Consider the following 20,778-nt stretch of genomic DNA (forward strand, 5'->3'; position numbering starts at 1 on the left):
CATCGGCAGAGCAGGCAGCCGGGTGCGTGCTCCTGCTGCTGAATCAGCAACACACAAGTTTCTGCGTGGGCTGTAGGTCGTGTGCCCGGCCATCACGTGCCAAAAAGCTTCTTCTCAGCAAGATTTAATGGGTCATCCACCACCACCAGTAGGTCTCACCTTACTTCGGCTTTTGATTTGTTTTTCCCCAAACACCACAGTGCGTTTGTTATGGTGCACTAACATATTAATCTGATCAAACAGGTAAGGAAATGTGTCGCGCTTCGTCTCTGTTCACTTGTGCAGTCACTGTTTGATGAAAAGCAGCCACTCACAATGGGAATCCCCGCAGCAATTATACACCAAAATATTTATCATTTATCAACCTATCTCCCTCATTAGCAGGATTTGCCTCAGATGCACATGCCCGGCTGCACAGCCAGGTACACCTGCCTGTGACACACTGAACAGGCTCGGGTGGGGGCTGAGCCAACGGTGTGTGAAATTAGACCGATGGAAAATAGGCGAGGTTACACAACGGTGCTCCGAAGAGAGAAAAGGCTCGATTTTTTCCATAGATCTCCTTTCTCTCCTCACGTATGGAGCGTGGCGAGCACAGATAAATGTGGAGGAACGGACTGGGGGACGCACAGCTGCTTGCCGGCGAGTCCTGCGGGTTTCTGAGAGGCTCTGAGCGGCCGAGAGAGGGGTGGGAAGCCGTGAGGGGAGCCGCTCCCGGAGCCCGGCGCTGAGGGAGCCGGGCGCTGAAGGGGCTGGAGCGGGGCTGAGGGGAGCGGGGCAGGGCTGAGGGGAGCGGGGCAGGGCTGAGGGGAGCGGCCCTCGGGGCGGGGCGAGGCACTGAGGGGAGCCGCCGGACCGTGCCGGGAGCGGGTCGAGGCGTGCGGGCCGCCCCGGAGGCGGGGTGCCGGGGGCGTCTCCCGAGCCCTCGGGGCGGCACCCAAGGGTGCCGGGGGCGGACCCGGAGGTGGAGGGGGAGCCCGGGGAGGGTGTATTGTTCCCCGCGCGGTGCATGCCGGGCCCGCCTCAGCCCCCAACATGGCGTCGCGCTGTCACCTGTGTCTGTGAGGAGGGAGCGGGACGCGGCGGCTGCGGGCGGCTCCCGGCGGCTCCCGGACGCCCCCCGGCCAGCTGGCGGCACCTCGCCGCGCCTCGCTGCTGCCTCCCCCGCCGCCGCCGCTGCTCGCCGCGCTCCGGCTGCCCGGTCCCCCGGCCGCTGGGCGTCCCGCTGCCCCCGCCCTGCCCCCGCCATGGGGGGGTAGCGGCAGCCGCCTCGCCTCAGCCCTGCCGAGCCCCCCCGCCGGCCGCGCCATGGGGTCCCCGGCGGCCGCCTCAGCGGCGGCGGCGGCGGCGGCGGCCGCCAGCGACTCGGCGCAGTGGCTGTCGGTGAAGGAGGAGACCATCTTCCTGCACGACGGGCTGATCCGCGTCACCGACCTGGCCGAGCTGCCCAGCGAGATCATCGGGGTGGCCGAGCCCGGGGACACCGAGCTGGAGGTGAGGGGGGCGACCCCGAGAAAAACGGGAGGGGGCGGCGAGGAGGAGGAGGAGGATGGTGGTGGTGGTGGTGGTGGTGGTGGTGGTGAGGGGAGAGAGCGCCCGGGGAGGGCTCTGGAGCTGCCTGGCACCGGGACAGAGATTTTTTTGCCCGGTTCCTGTCGGTGATGGTGACCTGGGCAGGATGGCGGAGAGGAGCTGGTGAAGATGGAGGGTGAAGCATCGCCCGGCTGTGAACGCCGGGTTAGGCAATAAGAGCCACGCTCGTGTCTTTCTGAGGTGGCCTTCGGCTCCGTTGTTTACAGCTCTGTGTCTTTTTGCTGTGAGGTGGTTGGTAATCAGCCGGTTTTACAGTAGGGTGCTCGGGATACTGGGCTGTCTGGGGGTTAGGCTGCCAGAGATTGCCAGTAAAGGCCCAGGAGCGCAGCTGGGATTTTCCTTCCAGCTTTTTTTGCCTTCTCAGAACCGCTGGCAGCAGATTATACGGCCGTTTTATCTGGCGAGGAGACGGCGGAGGGCTGAATGTCACGGCTTGTAGGTTGCCTCTGTTTCGCAGGCAGCATTTTTTTTTCGCTGCGTGCCTCCCTTCCCTGCTTTCACCCCGCCCTCCTCTCCAGCAGGGTGGCTTGCAATGACACAGGGTCTTTGTCAGAGGAGCTGCGTGCTGGAGCCAGGGGATGGTTCAGCGGCAGCTTTATCTCTGGCCTCTGCTTGGTTTAGGCCTCAAAACCCTTCACGAGGCTTTGGCCGCCGACACGGGGGTGTCGCGGAGAGAAAACCCCGCGCCAGGCCAGGTGCAGGGGCTGGCAGCTCTGTGACAGCCTCCTTGTTCAGCCCGTGGCATGCGGCCTCGACAGCATTTGTGAGAACTTCCAACAGCCTTATCGGAGGGAAGATATTTCTTGCTGAGAGCGCGTTTTCTTTTCTGCGCGGTGTGGCAGCGGGGACGGGGATGGGAGCGAGAGCTGCTCCCGTGAAATGGATGTTGGCGAGCGTCACATGAGCGGGCCAGGACGGGGTTTTAAGGTGGATGACATCCCCGTGCATAAACGGCAAATGATTCTCCCTTGTGATCAGAATCCCCTCTGGCATTCAGCGCAGCTCCTATTCAAGAATGTATTTCCATTCCATTACAGCATCGAGTCTGATAAATGCGTGAGGAAAACAGCATTGTTGGGGCTGGATGGTAATAAAGGAGGATGCCCTTTACAAACAAACAAACAAAAACACCTTAGTTTTTAAGATCTTATAATCTAGACCAGGAATAGGTTCCAGCATCAAACTTGACACACACTTGAGCACTGAAGAATCTTTTGTTAGGGCTGGGAAGGGTCTGTGCCTCGGCCTTTATGGCACTTCTGTGATGAGTGTTTCAGCAGTCCAGTGCCATTGATTCACATAATCCTTTCTGTTCCATTCTTTTTTCCTGTTATGCATGCTTGCAGCATGAAACTTTAAACAAATAAACATTACTTTTTGCTATAGTTCTGCTTTTGATCTATGGTCTTAAAAATATTGAAGCATTTTCTCTCCTTTCACTGAAAGAATAGATGGCTACAAGTGTCTTATTTTTCGAGGCTTGTTTGTAAAGTGGTTTATAGTTTTTGACACTGGTGAGGGGTGTTTTAAAAAAAAAAAAGACTTGAAACTTCAAGTGATGTAAGTTAATTTGCTCTTTTCTTTTTGTGTGTGCATCTTTTAGGTGAAGGGTTACCTTGGTAAACTGGAGTGGCTTTGAGGAGCCATTTTGTGGAAATAGGTGCATGCATCTTATTGAAGTGTGGTCACACTATCGACTAATACAATGAACAGCTCATTTGCACTGTTTCTACTCAGAGTTGCAGTGTAATAAATATAATTGAAAACAGTCCAAATGGAAATCTCTTGGGATGTGTTATTGGACAAGGGTAGGAGATGCTGCAGCTGCTGCTTTGATCAGTAAACTTCTTTGATACACTTCTCGTGCTTTGTCAGTGGCAGTGAGAACCCTGACTGACTCTTCTATATGAAGTGGTTAATTAAAAATGGTTTACATTTAAATGGATGCTCTTTGTTTTGAAAGTACCATTCTGGTCTGTTTTGCTTAAATATCCCTTTAAAGAGTGCATTGATGAGTAATGTCAGTGTACTTGCACGTGCTTCCTTTGTCCTTCTGTTTTGAGGTTTTGTCTACTTATAAAGCGAAAAGCAGGGAAAATGTGTTACAGAACTGGCCTTATACCAAAAAGGGTTTATGAAGATGTAGACACCTTTTGACTCCCAGATGATTTTTCTAAGATCTGTTTAGCTCAGTGTGTGTATGTATTTATATATATACATACAAGCACACACATATATAAAATATAAAGTTTTCCCATTAATAGTAGGTCCCAAAAGTGTTAGCATTCCTTCATATGAAGGTGACTTGTTCTGAGGGTACCTCTTAATTCCAAGTGTCATTTTTTATTTTTAATTTTTATGTGCTATAAATGATGTATGTCAACTTCTCAGACCGACTATCAGCTTATGTGCAAAGATGTACTACCAAAAGGAAAAAGGGTGCTTAAAAAAATATTAAATGTTGATAGATTTGTTTTTAACGTTGATAGATTTTTGTGATGTTAGAAAGTGCTTCTGGTAAGGGTTTCCCAATCAGGCCCTCTTGCTAGGAAGAGACCCAGATTAGTTAGTGATTATACAAGCCTTTTGTGCAGAGGAATGACTTTCAAAGTGCATAAGGTCTTCTGCTTCTTGGAGACAGCCGTATGTGGCTAACAGCTGAAGAGGTTGCCATGACATTTTGCCCAGTCTCAGCCTCAGATGTCGATGCCTGCGCAGGAGGAGCAGCTTAATGGAAGGTGAGCCGTTCTTTCATGTGCCACGAGGGAATCTGCACCGCTTCCAGAAACTGCCCAGTCAAATGTCTTTCGCAGAGCCAGTAACCCTTGGGACGGGGCCAGGAGGTATGTCTGAAGGTAGCAGTCCCTTAAAACACGTAGTTTAATCTGCCGTTGTGCAAGAGTCAGTGTGCTATGTCTTACAAGAATGCCAGCAATAAGAATTGTTAATTACGTAAATGTTAACCCTTGGTAATGTAATAAGGACATTAGTGAACAGTGGTTGTTCATAGAGGCTGTTATGTAGCCTCCAGGTGATAAACTTGTTTCTAGACAGTTTCATTTGGCTGCCATACATTGCTGTTGTCATCCTGCGGTGTAAGGAGGACTTGTTTCTGCTCTTCCATTTGTGTCCAGGACTTCATTAGTTTTAAAAGTGCAGCATCAGCAGTTTTTCAGCTTAATTAGCAATATGTTCAGTTATATTTTTCCTCAAGGAAATAGGTGGGGAAAAAAAGACAGATCTTAAGTACCTAGGCGCAGTATAGAGTAGAACAACCTTATGTGCCACTCTACTCCTGTAACTTGTAAGCTCCCTCTTTTACAGAACAGCCTAACAGAAATAATGGTCATTTGGATATCTGGTTTTCCTTTGTTTGCTCTAACTTGAGGTATGGGCTAGACTTCTAGCACCAGTAGCTGTCTGGATCCTGGATGTCTGTCCTCATTTAATATTTTGATTTATGTCGAACTCCATTATTGTAGGGCACAATGAGATGCCACTGGGCAGTTGTCTCTCAGTGCTGTTGATAGATATTTTTAATTAAATGTAGGTGTGGAAAAACAAAGGTGGTGGTTTTTCTTCTTCTGCCCGGTAAGGTCTGGGCTAGCCACGTAGCGAGAAGTCCAGCACTATTTGAGCAGAACGTGCCAATCTTGCGACAACTTGTGTTTTCGGTCCAAATGATTTCGTCTTGGAGGCGGCTGCTACGCTTGAAACTTTCACCCGCTTTCCTCGTGGACTAGCAGAGGAAATTATGCTAAATGAAGGAAATTATGAAAATTGTTGCTTTGCCCTCTCCTTCAGCGATCAGGGAAGTTATCTAGGTCAGTGCTCCCCAAACCTTTCTGGTTATGACCCTACTTCCATCTCCAAGCTTCACTTCTGTCAAGCTAAAAATCTCTAATGCCAGCGTGAACAATCGGCTTTTTACATGGTGGGTGACCCTTCTTGGGGTTACGGCCTCTCTCTGGGGAACCGCTGATCCAGGCGTGTCTGTTGGGCTGGTCGCGTTCCTGCTCCTGCCTTTGGCATCCCCTTCAAATACTTCAGATACTGTAATTTGTCTCAGATATCAAGGTTGTTTAATGAATTTGTACAGGTACAAAAAGACAGTCTGGCCCAATATTGTGTGTGCAGTAAAAAGGTATGGGTTTTTAGTGCTTATTTCAGAGCAAGCAATTAGGTTTCTAATGCTTTCACAAGGGAGAATAGTCCATGCTTTTAGCTGAGTTGTTAAAAAGCTGTGCTGCTATCTCCAGGCTTATGAATCGATAGAGGCCTTGAGCAAGGTGATACGGTTAAAATTCCTTGGAGCAGGAAAAAAAAAAAAAAAAAAACATTGGTCTTGAAACTTCTGATTTTAAATGGGAAGTGCATCTTTGTGACATTGGAGTTTTCAGTTGCAACAGTAACTGCGTAATGGAAGCATGTAGCAGCTGCTAAGAAACTACAAAATTTCAATATATAAAACATCAGGATGAAAGTGTTTGCACAGATAGAAATATAAACGCACAGTCATAACAAACAAGCCCTATAGAGGGTTGAGAAAAATGTTTTAAAAGAAATCAAGGCAGTGTTTTCCAGTAAGACAGCTTCCCACTGTGTGTCTCCAGAAATTGCTGTGAGCGGAAATGCTGATACCCGGCAGAACAACAGAAAGTGGAGGACTAAAAGTATGTATACAATGTTGTTTATGGAAGCAGTTCACATTTTGATGTGTATTTCAATTTTCAGGCTATCTTAAAACTGTCGGTTCTGGTATTTCTTGTATAGAACGTGCTATAAATTTTGGAATTTAGTCTTCCCGATGTGATTTTATTTGTAGGGTCCAAAGAATCAAGTAAGCGAGCAGTGCTACCTGTATGTTAATGCTGTGGTGCACAATAAGTGACCTTATAGCTGTAGCATGGTGTTGAAAGTAATGCACTTAACTCTTATTATGCCTCTGTTAAAGATATCTTTATGATTTTGGGGTTGTTTATGCCTTTCTCGTTGGTTTGTTCCCCTTTCTGTGAGACTGGGGTAATGCGTATTTAATGCTCAGGGGGTATTATGGATGTAAACGTACCACCATTTCCAGAGTGTTCCTCTCTTTGTGTGCAAAGTTCAGCCAATTTAATTACATAGAGAGAGAATGAAATGCTGTTTTAGAGATGTATTGCAAATGAAAGCTCTTATAACTTGAGGAGAAAGTAAGTACAACTTTGTGAGCAGCGTCATTGTTCATCAGTTCCGTATGCAGGAGAATTAATGCTGAGTGAAAGCAGCATGTGAACTCTTTGATCACTCATTTTATTGTTAAAATATTTATTAAAATTGATTTTAAATATTGAATAAAGAAATAATTTTTAAGGACAAGACACTGTAAAAGTAGTGACAATTAAGTTTGTGTTAACCCAGTGTTTAACTCCAGGTGACTTCAGGCTATTAAGCCTGAGACTAAGCCTTTCAAAATCCAAACTTTTCAAAGGTAGTTTTGCCAACAAAGTAGGCTTAAAGTTGGAAAATATGTGATGGTTACAGTCACAGGGCAGTCACTGTGCTGTCAAAGTGACTGAAGAATAGAATTCTTATTTGCAAACATCAACGTGATGCTTACCCTACTGACAAAATCAGAGTTAGACAAAGATCCTCTTGAGGAATGATGTTTTATTTCTTCCCCTAATTCTAGTGCTTTGGTTATTGAATGTTTGCGAAGTAATTGACGTCTTGAGTGGTTTTTTGTTCACCAGAAGCTATTCCATAAAACTTTCCATTTCTATCACAGTGCAGTTTCTTTTGTTTGCTTAATATTATTGATTGTTCCTATGGAAAACGTGAATTTGTCTTCTCTAAAAGCAGAAATTGAACTATTTTAACTCTACCAATGTGCTTAAGGTAGACAGATTTTATTTTCCTCAATTCCCTTTGTATTTGTCTTTCTTAAATGATTACGGTATAGTAACTGCTAAACAGCATCTTTGCTTTTTTGGGTTCTTATTTCTTTAGCGTGATAATGTGCATTATTTTTGTAGCTTGGCTATTTATCTTCTGAGTTTTCTTCTATCATTTGCCAATTCAGAATATAATCTGTCCACGTTTTTAGTGCTCTTCCTTTGCACATGTGTATGATTCTTTCCTTTTTTTTATGCCAGTGCGATGGTGTTCCTGCTGAGCTGCTCTTTCTGTTAGAGGCTGCCTTTTGAGATGCAGGTACACGGGTAACTTGTTTTATGGCGAAGTGAAGTGATCTGTTCCCTCCTTTTCAAGCTTTTAGATTCCATTTAAGCCTGGTTACTCAGAAAGGAGCGGTGCTGTGAGGTGACCGATTTACTGGTTTGGGTGACTGCTTGTGCTGTGCTGGTGTTTGGTTCTGTTTGCTTCTGAGATCTCCCCAAGTGTTACAAAGGTAAACACAGAGCCAAGGTGCCCAAATAAAAGGATGCTGGAAAGCAGTCCTAAATCAGAGCCCAAGCTCAGGTGTAAGAACTGAGGCACCCAAGAGGCAGGGAAGGGGACTTCTACCCCTTGTTGGCTGAGTAATCATTGTTCAGTGGAGTACTGGGGAGGACAGCTTGGGTAACAGCCGTGTGCATCCACAGGGAAATGAATCTCTGCCTCTTTTAACAATGAGAATGTTCAGATAATCTCTGGATAGGAAAAGAATAAACTAATTTGGGGGAGAAGGATTAATTTCGCTGGGGGTTGAATAAAAGGGAGGTTTGGCAGAGTACACCAGATTTCATAGCCAGAAGAAACCCTCCTTAATGGGTACAGCCTGGGGCTAGAAGTATTTAGAATGGCAGCCTCTGGGAGCCACATGCTAGGGAGAGCTGCAGTGAATCAGCTGGGTAAAGGCAGAGACCTTTCTGAATGAATCCTAGAAAATCTGTTCTGAAATAACTTATAAAATTTCCTTTCTTCATCTGTCTTTTGTAAGCACTGGTAGTTGCATTGTCTGCTTTAGAATTTGTGATTTTTTTTCTTGCATTTTACTTTAGCCTGCTCTGACTTCAAATAGGCTTTGAGATAACGAGCTTTGCCTGAAGATGTGAGAAACTAGTCAGTGTGCCGAGAAAACCGCATTAAGGGCTGTGGTTCCCTTGTGAAGCCTTCAGACTGTGCAAAGGGAAGCAGTATGGACAGCATAGAGCAGCTGAAGCTCTGTCAGTGCCAGGTCAGGAAGAGGGGTGTTTTGATACCCAGAGAGAAGTGGGATGGTTCCCTGGTATGTGTTTGAACCCTGAAAGTTCCCAAATTGTTGGTCGGAGCCAGTCACTGTGAAAATTTTAATGTTGAAGCTCTTTTTGAAGATGTCTCTGAACATTTACCTCTAGTCAATACAATGAAGGCTCTCCTAAACTGTGGGACCTGAGAAATAAGAGAGTGGAACCCAGAGTGACCACCTCTCGTAAGAGAACCTATCAAATATAACATTGGTAACTTAGGGGAAACTGAAAAAATGTTTCTGAATTCCAGCTGGAACTCTCTCTTTGGTTGACTTTGCAATTTGGTTGAAATAGCTCAATTCTCACGTCTGAGTGTTTGAATATTTAAGCCCTGTTTATTATTACATGCTAGGCACAGGTTTGGCTCAAAGTCCAAATGAGGTTGCACAAAGCACATGAATTAATACAGTGATATAGAGGGACTTAAAAAGTTGTGCCCGTCTAAATGATGAAACATTACCTGGCATGGATTATGGGGCTCTGCTGTGTTACAGAAAGGGGAGAAGACACGGGCGACCCCTTCCAATCCCTAGCTGTAGTGCTTGTGACCTAAAGGGAAAGCCAGGCAGGCACATCAGGACTTGTCTTTTGGGGTGTCTTTGTTATTAGTTCAGCTAAGGACCATAGACCTGTTTCCTTCAGTGTTTCACTCAAGTTGAAAATGTTGGTTCTTTCCTCCTCTGCCGCAGCTTGGCATTGCTTAGCTGAGGACCCGTTCTAAAAGGGTTTAAACTGTTTTAGAATGCAATTGCATCTATAATAGAAAACAATTAAGCTTATTTTTGAGACAATAAAACATACAGATTAACAGGAGGTAGTTATTTTAAATATATATGATTTAGGGATTAGTACTCTTAATCTCTTTGAAGAAATTAATAAAAAGAGATTCCTGAGTTTTCAGAAGCTCAGTCCTAACGTCTATTCAAGCGCCATTGTTCTGTGAATTGCACTTTAAAGTGAACTTTTTGTGACTCCAAAGGAAAGTGTTTGGGCTGTACTGAAAAGCTGTTTAATTGACTTGAGCAAGGGTGTTTGTAGAAATGGCAGATGTGATTTGTCCTGAAGCATTTTATCAAGCTGTTCAAAATTCTACAACTAGGCAAACATCTATTTCATATTCTGTAGGGCTGCTGCCTATAATGATAAAAGCTGCATGGAGTTACCCATTGCATCTCTTCATCTATCCCATTTTCCTTCCCCTAACGTGTAAAAAAGGGGGAGGGAAGGAAGGGCTCAGAGCGTGCAGATGGGCTGAGAAGTGTGTTTGGGGCGGCTGAGGGCAGTGAGGCATGCAGGCAGGAGTCCTTTGGACTCTGGATCCGAAGTATCAAGAAATGGAGAGCTCTTTGCTCTCCTTGAGGTTGCCAGAGCTAAAGGGACTTTGCTGGTCTCAACTGTTGTGTTCTGTAAGGAGAACTGTCTGTAAATTACCCAAAATTGTGAGTTCCCTCAAGTACCAGGCTGGGTACTAACCCATAAATATGTTTTTCTGTCACCGTTTACTTACTTTCTGTTGCAGCTTTGTTTCCAATTCTGCCTTGAAGTGCCAAAAAGGCCTCCTTTTTTTTTTTTTTTTTTTTTTTTCTGTCTGAAATGATGATGAGGCTTTCGGGTTTTTAAACTATGGCAGCAACTGGAAATATTTTGGAGAAGATAGCTGAGTGCAATATGATCTGATTGGGGAGGGAAAAAAACAGGGTAGGGAGAGCATGGAACTAGACTGTTAATTTGTTTTACAGAACAGATGGTGTTTTGGTTTGAAAAGCTCTAGAACTAGAACATACAGATTCCTATTACAAAATACCTTCACCTACTATTTTTCATAGAGGGTTTCTAAACTCCCCCCCACCACTCAGTCCTTGAATTTCCTAGCAAAATTGTCTCAAAACCCCGTCGCACTGGAGCTTTTAAGAATTTTCATGTGTTTTTCTTTTTAAGATCTGTGTTATTGTTGTTTTAGCTCCATGTTTGAAAGTTTAAAAACCTCAACCCCAGGCTTCAGCGGCAGTGCTGACTCAACAGCAACAGACTGCACACCACTAGCCTGCTCTTTGTCCTCCAATTTAACTTCTATTAATGCCCAGATTTTATTTAATAATAAATAAATAAAAGTCCTATCATCTCTTGTAGTGGAAAGTTGATTTAGATATACTAAAGGCATGCGTTACTTCTTTTTTTTTCCTTAGAAAGAGAACCTGCCTAAATACCAATGTTTTTCCTCCTTCCAGATCCTGACGTTTGAGACCAAGAACCCGACTGAGCTAGCTGAGCGGTTACGCTCCGTGTGTGGGAACCAGAGCAATGCTTACGCTCGCCTGCTGGAGTACCGGCTGAACGCTCTGCGCGGACTCTGGAACGCCCAGCGCCAGCTGGCCTTGGAGGAGCAGCATGACCGGGAGAGCTCAGGGGACGAAGAAGCACTGGCCTTGCTCAAACGTCAAGGCTTGTTACAACAGCCCGAACAGGCGCCCTTCACTTCCCGAATGGGGCTTCTCCTGGTCTTCCCCCTCATTCAGTCTCAAAGTAGAACAGACCCTTCCCTCTGTAACATAACCGCTGAGGTGCTATTGAATTGCCTTCGAGACTGCCAGCCTTTGAGCTTGACTAAGGAACCAGCTGACTGTCTCAATGGGATAGAGTCTCTGCTGTGCTCCTGGCTGGAAGAAACTTCTGCTTCGGGCCATCAGATTCCGTATAAGCAAAAAGAAAATGCTGCTGCTGCCCTAGTTGCCTTGGCTTGTGCAAGGTAAGGAAACCGGACTGAGATGAAGTTATGGTTGATGTGGATCATAAGTGTTTATATTTCAAGGTGAGAATCAAAAATGATGTGACTGCACTGTCGACGTTCAGGTTTGGTTTACGTTAGTGTTTTTCTCTCTAATATTTAAATACTTGTTTGGAAAGGGTAAAACTGGTAAACTAAGCATTTATTTTTGCGTTGTTTTCAGCATATGTAAAAACAGAAGGATCTAGGTTAGAAATGTCTCTTGTGCATATTGCTGCTTCTACTTCAATGATCTCTTCTAGGAATGGTTCCAAATGTTTTTTATCATGGAGGGAAGTTGTCTCACTTTTCCCTTTGCACTGCCCCATTAGTCCTGTAGCTTGTGCATCTTTCTTCAGCTGAAGAAGTAGAAAGTGTTGCTGCCAAGATGCAGGACAATTCATTTCAGATTTCACTGTTGCCCTCTAAAAAATACAGAGGCATTTTTTCATTTGGTTGCCAGTGAGGAGTTCGGCTAATGTAGGTTGAACTGTCCCGTGTCCTGTATGGGTTTAGCACAGCATTCCTCAATCTAGGACAAAATGGCCATTACAGCCTTCAATATAGGTTGACTGAAATGGTTTATTGACATTATTGACATCCTTCTAGATCCTTCTGTTTTTAGAGGATGGGGCCTGGGGAAACAGATAGGACCACAAAATTTAGCCAGGTGAAGGTGGGTCTACAGTCACGAGTTGCCTTTTGCAAATCTCGGCCTTAATGTTTAGTGTTTCTTAGATTGCATCCTTCTCTGTCAAGTTTAACTCTGCTTTAAGATGTTGAAGTTCTCAGGAGTTGTCACAAGTTACTTTAAAAAGCATTTCTTCAAATGAAAAACAATTTCTATTGTACTTGTAGCGAAGTCGAAGAAATCTGCTGCACGTGGCAAACACCTGAGCACTGGCAGCTGCCTTATCTGAAAAGCAGAGCACTTGAATGTAGCTGAGATAAATAAGTAGAGTTTGGATTTGGTAAACAGGATCTTTTTTTTTTTCCTCTCCTAGACGTCAGTTTTCAGAAGCTATGGCCTGTTCTTTTCTGGGTGACTCTAAAAGACGTACATTTCAGACGCACCTTTTCAAATGAAAGATGATCTTGTATTTTCCTTGCAAATCTGCCTTGCATTGCTTACAGAGCTGTAACATCCCAACATGCTTTGTTACCTGTGAAAGCCCTGCATTTTTCCTTTAAGTGTGAATGTTGGGTGTTGGGTACTTGTTACAAAGGAAAAAGCCTTCAAAATGATTCTTGAGATTCCTAGTTGCAATTTTGGGTACTTCATATTACTAAAAATAAAACAGGATGAATATTGATTTTAAATAATGAATTAAGGTGCTTTGAAGTATTCAGTGTCATTTTCTTCAAGCTGAGTTTTATCAGTGAAAGCATTAGGCTGAAGATGAAAGTGGTAAAAACATGTTTTTGGAGGTGCAGGAGGAGACAATGGCCCTTAGAGAGTTGAAGAGCCAAGGCTGACCATGTGTGGCAGAAAGCAAAAGGCTGTGTTCAGCAGAGTGCTTGGTAGGGATCTCTGCAATTCATCAGTCATGCTTCTGGAGAAATCAATTCATAACCGACTATTATATCCGAGGTGCAGTCAAGACCCTTGTATTTAGCTGGGCTATTGTGCCTGGAAGTAAAGCCAACCACTTATTTCAGAAAATGTAACCTCTTCCTAATATGTCGATCTTTCAAATAGAAACTGCAGAATATATATTTAAACACCTCTGTATCTCTTTATTTCTACAGAAATGCAGTGTTTTCCTCCATGTTAACATACAGATTCCATAAGTTCTCCCCTCAAAAAAAGAATTAATCTTGTGAATGAGCAAGCACTACAATTAGAGTTACAAACTCCATCTGTTTGTAAATACCGCAGTAAAATTTTAAAGCAGCACATTTTTAAGCAGCAGGATCAGAAATGACTTCTACTTCAGTTTAGTTTTGTTTTCTGAAGTATCTAGTCCTTGTATACGTTTTAATCCATCGCTTCAGAAGGGGAAAAGCTTCCAACTTTGTGTTTGGAAGCAAAGTAATGAGACTCTCAATAATCAACTAATTAGTTTGGTATTTTCTGAAGATATGGCTTTCTTGAATAAAACAGCAGCTCTTACTAATACTTTTGGCTCAGCCCCAGGAAGACCCGCAGATTAGGTTGGAAGATCTGAAAACGGTTAATCAGCTACAAGAAATATTGAAAGTAGCTGTCTGTAGTAGGTGCAAACCTGAGGCCTTTTATCATGTGCCTAGATTGCTTTTTCTGCACGTGTTGTTTATGACACAGCTGCTGCTCTCCCTACCTGCATGGGGCTTCAACGTCTTCCAAAAAGACAGGGTGACTCAGAGGGGCGGTTTGCCAGCACGCTGCCTTTATGTTACCCTCTCTTCTTCTTTTCACTTCCTCCACAAAAGGATGAAAATCATCCAGAAAAGAAATGCAAATTAGAAAAGAATCTTGATGAAATATCTCGGATATTCTCTCTTTATGGTGCTGGATATTATATTCTACATAGATGCTGTTGTCTGTGTGCATTCAGTCTTGTTTCAATAGACATCTTTTATTCATGTTTTTCTTATCCTTTTAGAGGGTCGCTGAAAACCTTTGTTCATACAGTGCATCTATTACAGAAACAGACTGATCTAGGATCCTTGCCTGTGGCTGATGTATTATACAGGTTTGTAGTGACTTCTTCTAATTGTAGCACTTTTGCACCAGCTCTGAAAATGTGTAAATGCATTTATGGATTAATGTCCTCAAATGTGATTAAAAGGCTTTAGGGTTTTTGAAAGCTCTAGGAAAGATTGAAGTTTACTCAGTTGCAGAAGGAAAACATTAGGAAGTAAAATCTAAAAGGATCCACTATTTTTTTAATGAATTATTGATGATTCTTTTAAGCATCTTATGAACTCTGCCAGAGGAAAAATTACTTCTTAAAAAAAGCTTTTTTTAAAAAAATAATCTTAACTTTTGGTGTGGGTAATTTTTGCTATCACTGTTTTCTGTTCAACTTATTTTTTGTGTTTTAAGGTTGTTGCTTTTGGAGGGGGGACCTGGATCACCCTCTTGTTTGCTTGGAGGAAAGCATATAGTGTCTTGGGGCTTCGAAGACATGTTACCTGCACCGGATGCTAACAGTAGTTCCAGCGGTGAAAATAAAGGTAAACTATTTTATGTTTGTCAGTATTAAAGCAGGAGGACAAAAATACTTTTTGTGTTGATAGCTTAAAATAATGTGAGGCTTTAGAGTTGAAAAGGATTTCTCCTTTTCTGCTGGAAGTCACGTTAAAGCAACTACAGCATGTGTGAAATAACTGAAAGCTGAAGGGCTTAGAAAGGCCCTCTGGGGTGAGAATTTTGCAGAGGTCAAAGTGATTTATGGATATTATCCACTCATTAGTCTTTCAGTAAGTGTCATTTATTTGTCCTGTGCAGTATCGCTGTATTCAATAGCTATCATTGGCAGAGCATGTTTATTTTTAGAAGTACAAGTTCATTGTTTTTTTCCCCCCGCTCCCCTTTTGTTTCTGTTGAATTGGTCTTGTATGGCTATTTTTAATGTTTTCCCTTGTATTTCTTTCCCTGAATTAATTCTCAGCTTTTCTGCTTTGCTTGCTTACTATTTTTGCAGTAAATAAGAGACTTCATGAAGCTTTTGAAATATTAGGTCAGGCTTTGAAGACATCTCATTAAGTTTAATGCAAGCAGTAGGAAATTACAAACCTGAGTTGTCATTTTAAAGCTATCTGCAAATTCAATGAAGACATTTAGATCTTGAAGTGTTCTTGCTGTGAGAGTGACTAGATATTTTTTCTTCCCCTAGATGACTGTTCGGATTATATGAACTTAAGTAGGTTGAGTGGAATAGTTTATTGACATCCCTGTTCCAAGGCTTTGTCCTGTGTGTCTGTTCTTGATGGTTAATAGTTACTACTTTGTGAGTGACAGAGCTGTGCTGGAAATACATTTTGTCTCAATTTAGCAAAGTTCAGAGGTGGAAAGGGCTGTTGCAAGAGAAGCATGGTGTGGTACAAGAAATTAGATCAAGGCTCAAGATTAGATTACTTCTTACATGCAAACAGTATGTTAGAGCAGCAGCGGTTGTCCTGAGCTTGTGTAGCCATAAATCTTGCTTGTATTTTATCTTGCTTCTAGTTCTGGGTTCTGAACATTACCTGTTGCAAAACCAGAAGAGAATGATCTTCTGCTTGTTTGGGGCATTCTGAAAGCATTTTAATAGCAAATGCCCAAATTGTTTTATATTTAGGGAAAGGAATTTTCCACTCGACATGAGTTCTGTTGCTTAGTCCTGAGTTCCTGTGCGCAGTTGGGTATGCTAGTCTGGTTCCTACAGTACCTACAGTTTTGAATAGTGTGCAGAAGAGCCAGTTTGAACTTACGGCCCAAGCTTCTGTTAAAAATATATATGTATATAAATAAAAACATATCTTGTTTATATATAAATCAATATATAAATGTTGTATATTTCCATAATACCAAAGGATTAGTCTTTCTCACTGAAATGAGAACATAATACACAGGAAAATAAAATTATTCAGAAATGGATGATATGCTGTTTTCCATGATTCAAATGAATTAATATCATTTATTATTTCAGAAGGGAGGTTGGGTGACTAGCATCTAATTCCTGTTAAATTTATTTGGCAACTCTTGGAAATTTAAATTGGCCTTACAGTGTTTGTGCAAGTTGTGTGCAATCCAGACACCACTTGAAATGTTGAATGAAAGGTAAAAAAGCTGCAGTAAAAAGAGTAAGTTTTGACTAGGTTATGGTATCTCTTAGAACACTGAATAATAAATTCCATATTAAAAAAATGGTTCTGACTAGTCAGTTTTGACCTGTCTTAAACATCTGTTGGTTTTCAGTAGCACTTGTAGCTACAGCAGAAGTGTAATGACCATGGAGAATTTCTAGTTTTGTGTTACATGAAAGGTCTCTGCTCTATTCTTTCTTCCTGATTCAGATGCAGACTTAGGACGCTGTCTTGCAGCAGATGGGCTCTATCTTTATACGACTAATTCAGTGGGCAGAGGAATAAGCAAATTAGGATCTGGATTACATGGTACTTTACGGTAAGTGACAGCATAGTTGAATATTTGCTACTCTGCAGATCTGTTTGGAAAAAAGTAAATTGTTGTTTTGGTAAACCTTTCTCAGATGTTAGGAGTACCAAGATTAGAGTATATTACACATTTTCATGAAGAGTTATTTTAATGTTTTGGTCTTATCTGAAAGTCATCTTGAGTGCTTTCTCTAGAATCATAGAACAATGTAGGTTGAAAGGGACCCCTGGAGGCCACACAGTCTAGCCTTCTGCAAAGAAGTATAGTAGCAGAATAGCTGGTATTTCAAGTTTTTATTTTTGAATGTATATCAAGTTGGTTTATTTTTTGCTGAGAGAGATACTACAGACTAGTTTTATGTATAGCTGTAAGATTGCTGGATTTGTAAGTATTTGTTTTCTAATTATGTAATTCACTGTATAAATTATTAGTGCAGATTTTACTAACTGTACCTCCTTGCTTCTTTATTGCTTAGAAGTCGAGAGACTTCTTATGCTTTAAACCTTTGCAACGGAAATTGCTGACCTAAATTGACTTGAATTTAAGTTCAGTCAAAGTTCAGGAATGTGGTTGTGAATTCTTCTTAGAAGAATGAGCAAACAAGAAACCTGCAGAGTTTTAAAGAGTTTTAATGTACTGCTTTTTTTGTCAGTGGTTTTGTGTACTGCCGTAACGAGGAGCTGGAGACTGGGTGGGTTGCTTTTGGCAACAACAAACTTCTTCATCGGCCCGTCTCTTTTGATAATAAGCCTCACTCCCTTTTCCAGGTTGTGGATCAGCATACCCTTCAGGTAAAAGGAACAGCTAGTATGTTCATTGCAGAGTTAGCGTAAGAAAACATTCTTAAGTTATTGTGGTCACTTCTAACTCTTAAGTAGTGTTGTGCTTGAAGTTGCTTCTTTTTACTTTGTGAAATTGCCTTTTATAAACGCCAGTTAAAAAAAATGCCTTGTTGAACTTGTAAGTTATAAATACTACTTTCTGCACACAGGTGTGTATGTATATGCATATATGCACGTAAATATTAGCTGTATTATGTTATGGTAGTGTTGTAGAGAGTATAGTATGATCATATTATAAAACAATAGCAAGAATTGACTTAAACTGAAAACATTCTTCCTGAATAGCCATTATTCAGGTTTTGTTTCTGATTTGTGTTTTGTAAAAAAAAAAAAACAACTATTGACATCCTTTGCTTTTAAATAAATAAATAAATTTACTTTGTAACTTCGTAGTTTGCTTTTTGGTTTTTGTTTTTCCCTGTTATGGTTTTGAGGATGGATACGCATACTCATGGCCAGTGTATATCCTGAAACTGTTCGGATTCCCATTCTCTTCCAAAGTTTCCAGTAATGCTTCAGAGAAGTTGCAGAAAGTAGATACATTTTTAGTATGTGCGTTTTCCTTTTGGTACTGTGAGTATGCTTTCAGTCATTTGAGTGAAAGAGCTAATCCTTTTACTTTTAGGTATGTCAGATGTTTAGGTGCGCGAGCTGTTTTGTATGCAGTAGATCAATTTGGCAAATGTTGCACAGCAGCTCTTCAAAACAAATTCTTGTAATGTTATGTCCATTAAAAGTCCTCTTGTGGACTAACTTCATTTGATCTTATGTATCTAAGTATGCTGCTCATATTCAGAAGAACAGACTTCAAAATCAGAACTCTTAAGGTGCTCTTTCTGTCTTGTAGGTATGTCAAATAATCCCAATGCCAGTAAATCACTTTCCAGTTGGCAGTACTATGACTACCGTGCATCTTTCTTCAGATGGTACATACTTCTACTGGATTTGGTCTCCTGCAAGCCTCAACGAAAAAACACCAAAAGGCCACTCGGTCTTCATGGATGTTTTTGAACTTATAGTAAGCAAATTCAGTTGTCTTCTGGGACCCTGAAGTTGGTAGCGTGACTACCGCTTAATTAAATATCAGTATTTTCAAATAAACATAATAGGTTTGAATATTGATATGTAATTTGAATAGCTCTTTGTAATGTGTTTACAAAATAGCAGAACAGAAGGTGTATTGTTCAGCTCTATCTTCAGAGGGCATACGACTATCACACAATATGAATTGTCTTGTAATGTAAAACATATTTTATTATAATTAGTAATTAAGTTTTATGCTGAGACAGTAATTCAGTGTACTAAGATTTAAAGCGTTGTTTACTATGGATCTGCTTCATTGTGTTAAAAGCTAGTCAGTTCCCATGAGTTACAAACACAATTGTTTTGTCTGCTCTGCATTTTACAACCTGAAATGTTTTTACATTATATGGCAATCACTGATTTTAGTGTAAACCAAATGCAAAATAAGCCCGGAGAAATGTATCCGTAGTTTGAACACCCTTTTCTCTCAACAGCTCCTACGTATGTGCACATGTACATAGATACATGTATGTGTACACATCTGCATACATTTCTGTGTGTATTTTGATAATGAAGCACCTCAGTCTAAAGATTTCTTTAAACAGAAGAGCTTAGAGCAATTCATAAACATCTAGTATTGAGAATTGGAATTATGCAGCACCTTAGCTTTGATGGAGTACTTTGGGAGCAATATCTGTACTTGGTAGTTGTTGCACAGCCGCTGTACTTAGTGGGCTGATAGAGCTGAAAGTGGTAGGCTATGAGAGCACAATGTTTATGGAATATACCTAATGCTTTAAATCAGATCTTGTCGTTAAGAGATATGGTTTAAGAAAATCATCACTTATGCTTCTTGGCTGGGAAATGATTTAAGGCCTCCCTTTACAAAAACTTGCCAGTGAAACAATATTAAGCTTACAGAGACTTTAACTAATTTTAAGTTAAAGTTCCATAAATAAAACTATGGCAAGTAGTTCTGTCTTCAAGAGCAGAACAAGTGGAAGATAGTCTTCTGAATCTTCAAGTCACCAATTAAATAAATATACATCTGTATAGTTTTCATAACACTTTTTTTTCCCCCAAGAAATTTGATGCCAAGGTTTAAGTTGGTATTCCTGCTCAATATATAATATTGTTCTGGTTTATTGTTCAACTATTCATTGTTAATTGGTCTCCTACAGACTTCAATGTCTACAAGTATTTTTTCTTTTCTCTATTTAATAGGTAGAAAATGGCATATGTATAGCAAATCCTCTACAAGAACGCATTATATTAATGAGAAAAGAGGGTGAATCCGCAAAGAGTATAAATGAGATGCTTCTCAGTAGGCTGTCTAGGTACAGAGCTTCTCCGTCAGCAACATTGGCTGCTCTCACTGGCTCTACCATCTCCAATACTCTGAAAGAGGACCAAGCAGGTCAGAAGAGATTTTACTGACTCAGTAATTTTTCATGTTTTGTTTCTTAACATATAATCAGTTCTAGTAACTACTGATCTCTTAGGACATGTTAAAAAAATCATGTGCATTTGTTTCCATGATAAGTATTAGAAATATATATGCAGTATTTGGTTAATGTTTGAATTACAGGTTCCTTTGCTAAATTAGTCACTGATTGTGGGTAAAGTTTAAGAACAAAGAACTGGATGAAATGCTGGGGTACGTAGCTTCCTTTTTGGCAACACATTCAGGTATAGGATAGGTTTATGCCACACTTCATCGGATTGATAATTGTACTTCTGTGCTGGTATTTCAACTGAGCTTTGAATTGATATATAAAAATGGACTGCAACGTAGCAAATGAAACTCTTGCTTCATAAGCAAGTGGACTATTATAAATTAGAGGTGATTTTGCTTTTTTGGGAAAACTTGCAGAATGTTTGTATGTTCTCTTATGTACCTGTTGAAACTACCCAAGTTAATTAGGGAATCATGGATGAGCAGTGCTAGCTTTTGGGATGACCTGGAGCTCTAAGATTTACCTTAAGATTTTATTCACTTTATCCTTGGTTCCTTCTCTTCCTCTTTCATTCACACATACATCTGAAACTAAATGAGCTTACTTTCTTCAATTTTAAATAATTATAATTAATTTTAATTAAAATGCCTCTACAGGAAATATGTTCTTACAGGGAAATTGGCAGAGTTAGCTTGAAGAGATAATTTAAAGACTATTTTGCTAGTCAACTAGCGTGGTGCAGAAGAAGAATCAGCAGTAATTCTTGGCCAGTTCTTTAGTCAGTGCTCAGAAAAGTGTGGATCAGCTG

General features: G+C 41.5%; 1 protein-coding gene across 4 annotated transcripts in view; it reads left to right on the forward strand.

Annotated features, from left to right (window-relative positions):
• The first annotated feature begins 1,136 nt into the window (after nucleotides 1–1,136).
• Nucleotides 1,137–20,778, forward strand: part of HECTD4 (HECT domain E3 ubiquitin protein ligase 4) — a 70,984-nt gene continuing 51,342 nt past the window's right edge. For all 4 annotated transcript variants that reach the window (XM_035340192.1, XM_035340195.1, XM_035340193.1 and 1 more), the window contains exons 1-8: nucleotides 1,137–1,494; nucleotides 11,030–11,547; nucleotides 14,151–14,240; nucleotides 14,594–14,724; nucleotides 16,549–16,657; nucleotides 17,301–17,439; nucleotides 18,338–18,508; nucleotides 19,738–19,930. In XM_035340192.1, the coding sequence (XP_035196083.1) occupies nucleotides 1,309–1,494; nucleotides 11,030–11,547; nucleotides 14,151–14,240; nucleotides 14,594–14,724; nucleotides 16,549–16,657; nucleotides 17,301–17,439; nucleotides 18,338–18,508; nucleotides 19,738–19,930 (1,537 nt within the window). In that variant the 5' untranslated portion in view covers nucleotides 1,137–1,308. The remainder of the gene's footprint in view (nucleotides 1,495–11,029; nucleotides 11,548–14,150; nucleotides 14,241–14,593; nucleotides 14,725–16,548; nucleotides 16,658–17,300; nucleotides 17,440–18,337; nucleotides 18,509–19,737; nucleotides 19,931–20,778) is intronic.

This window comes from Oxyura jamaicensis, chromosome 15, assembly GCF_011077185.1.
Source record: "Oxyura jamaicensis isolate SHBP4307 breed ruddy duck chromosome 15, BPBGC_Ojam_1.0, whole genome shotgun sequence".
Classification (NCBI taxonomy): domain Eukaryota; kingdom Metazoa; phylum Chordata; class Aves; order Anseriformes; family Anatidae; genus Oxyura; species Oxyura jamaicensis.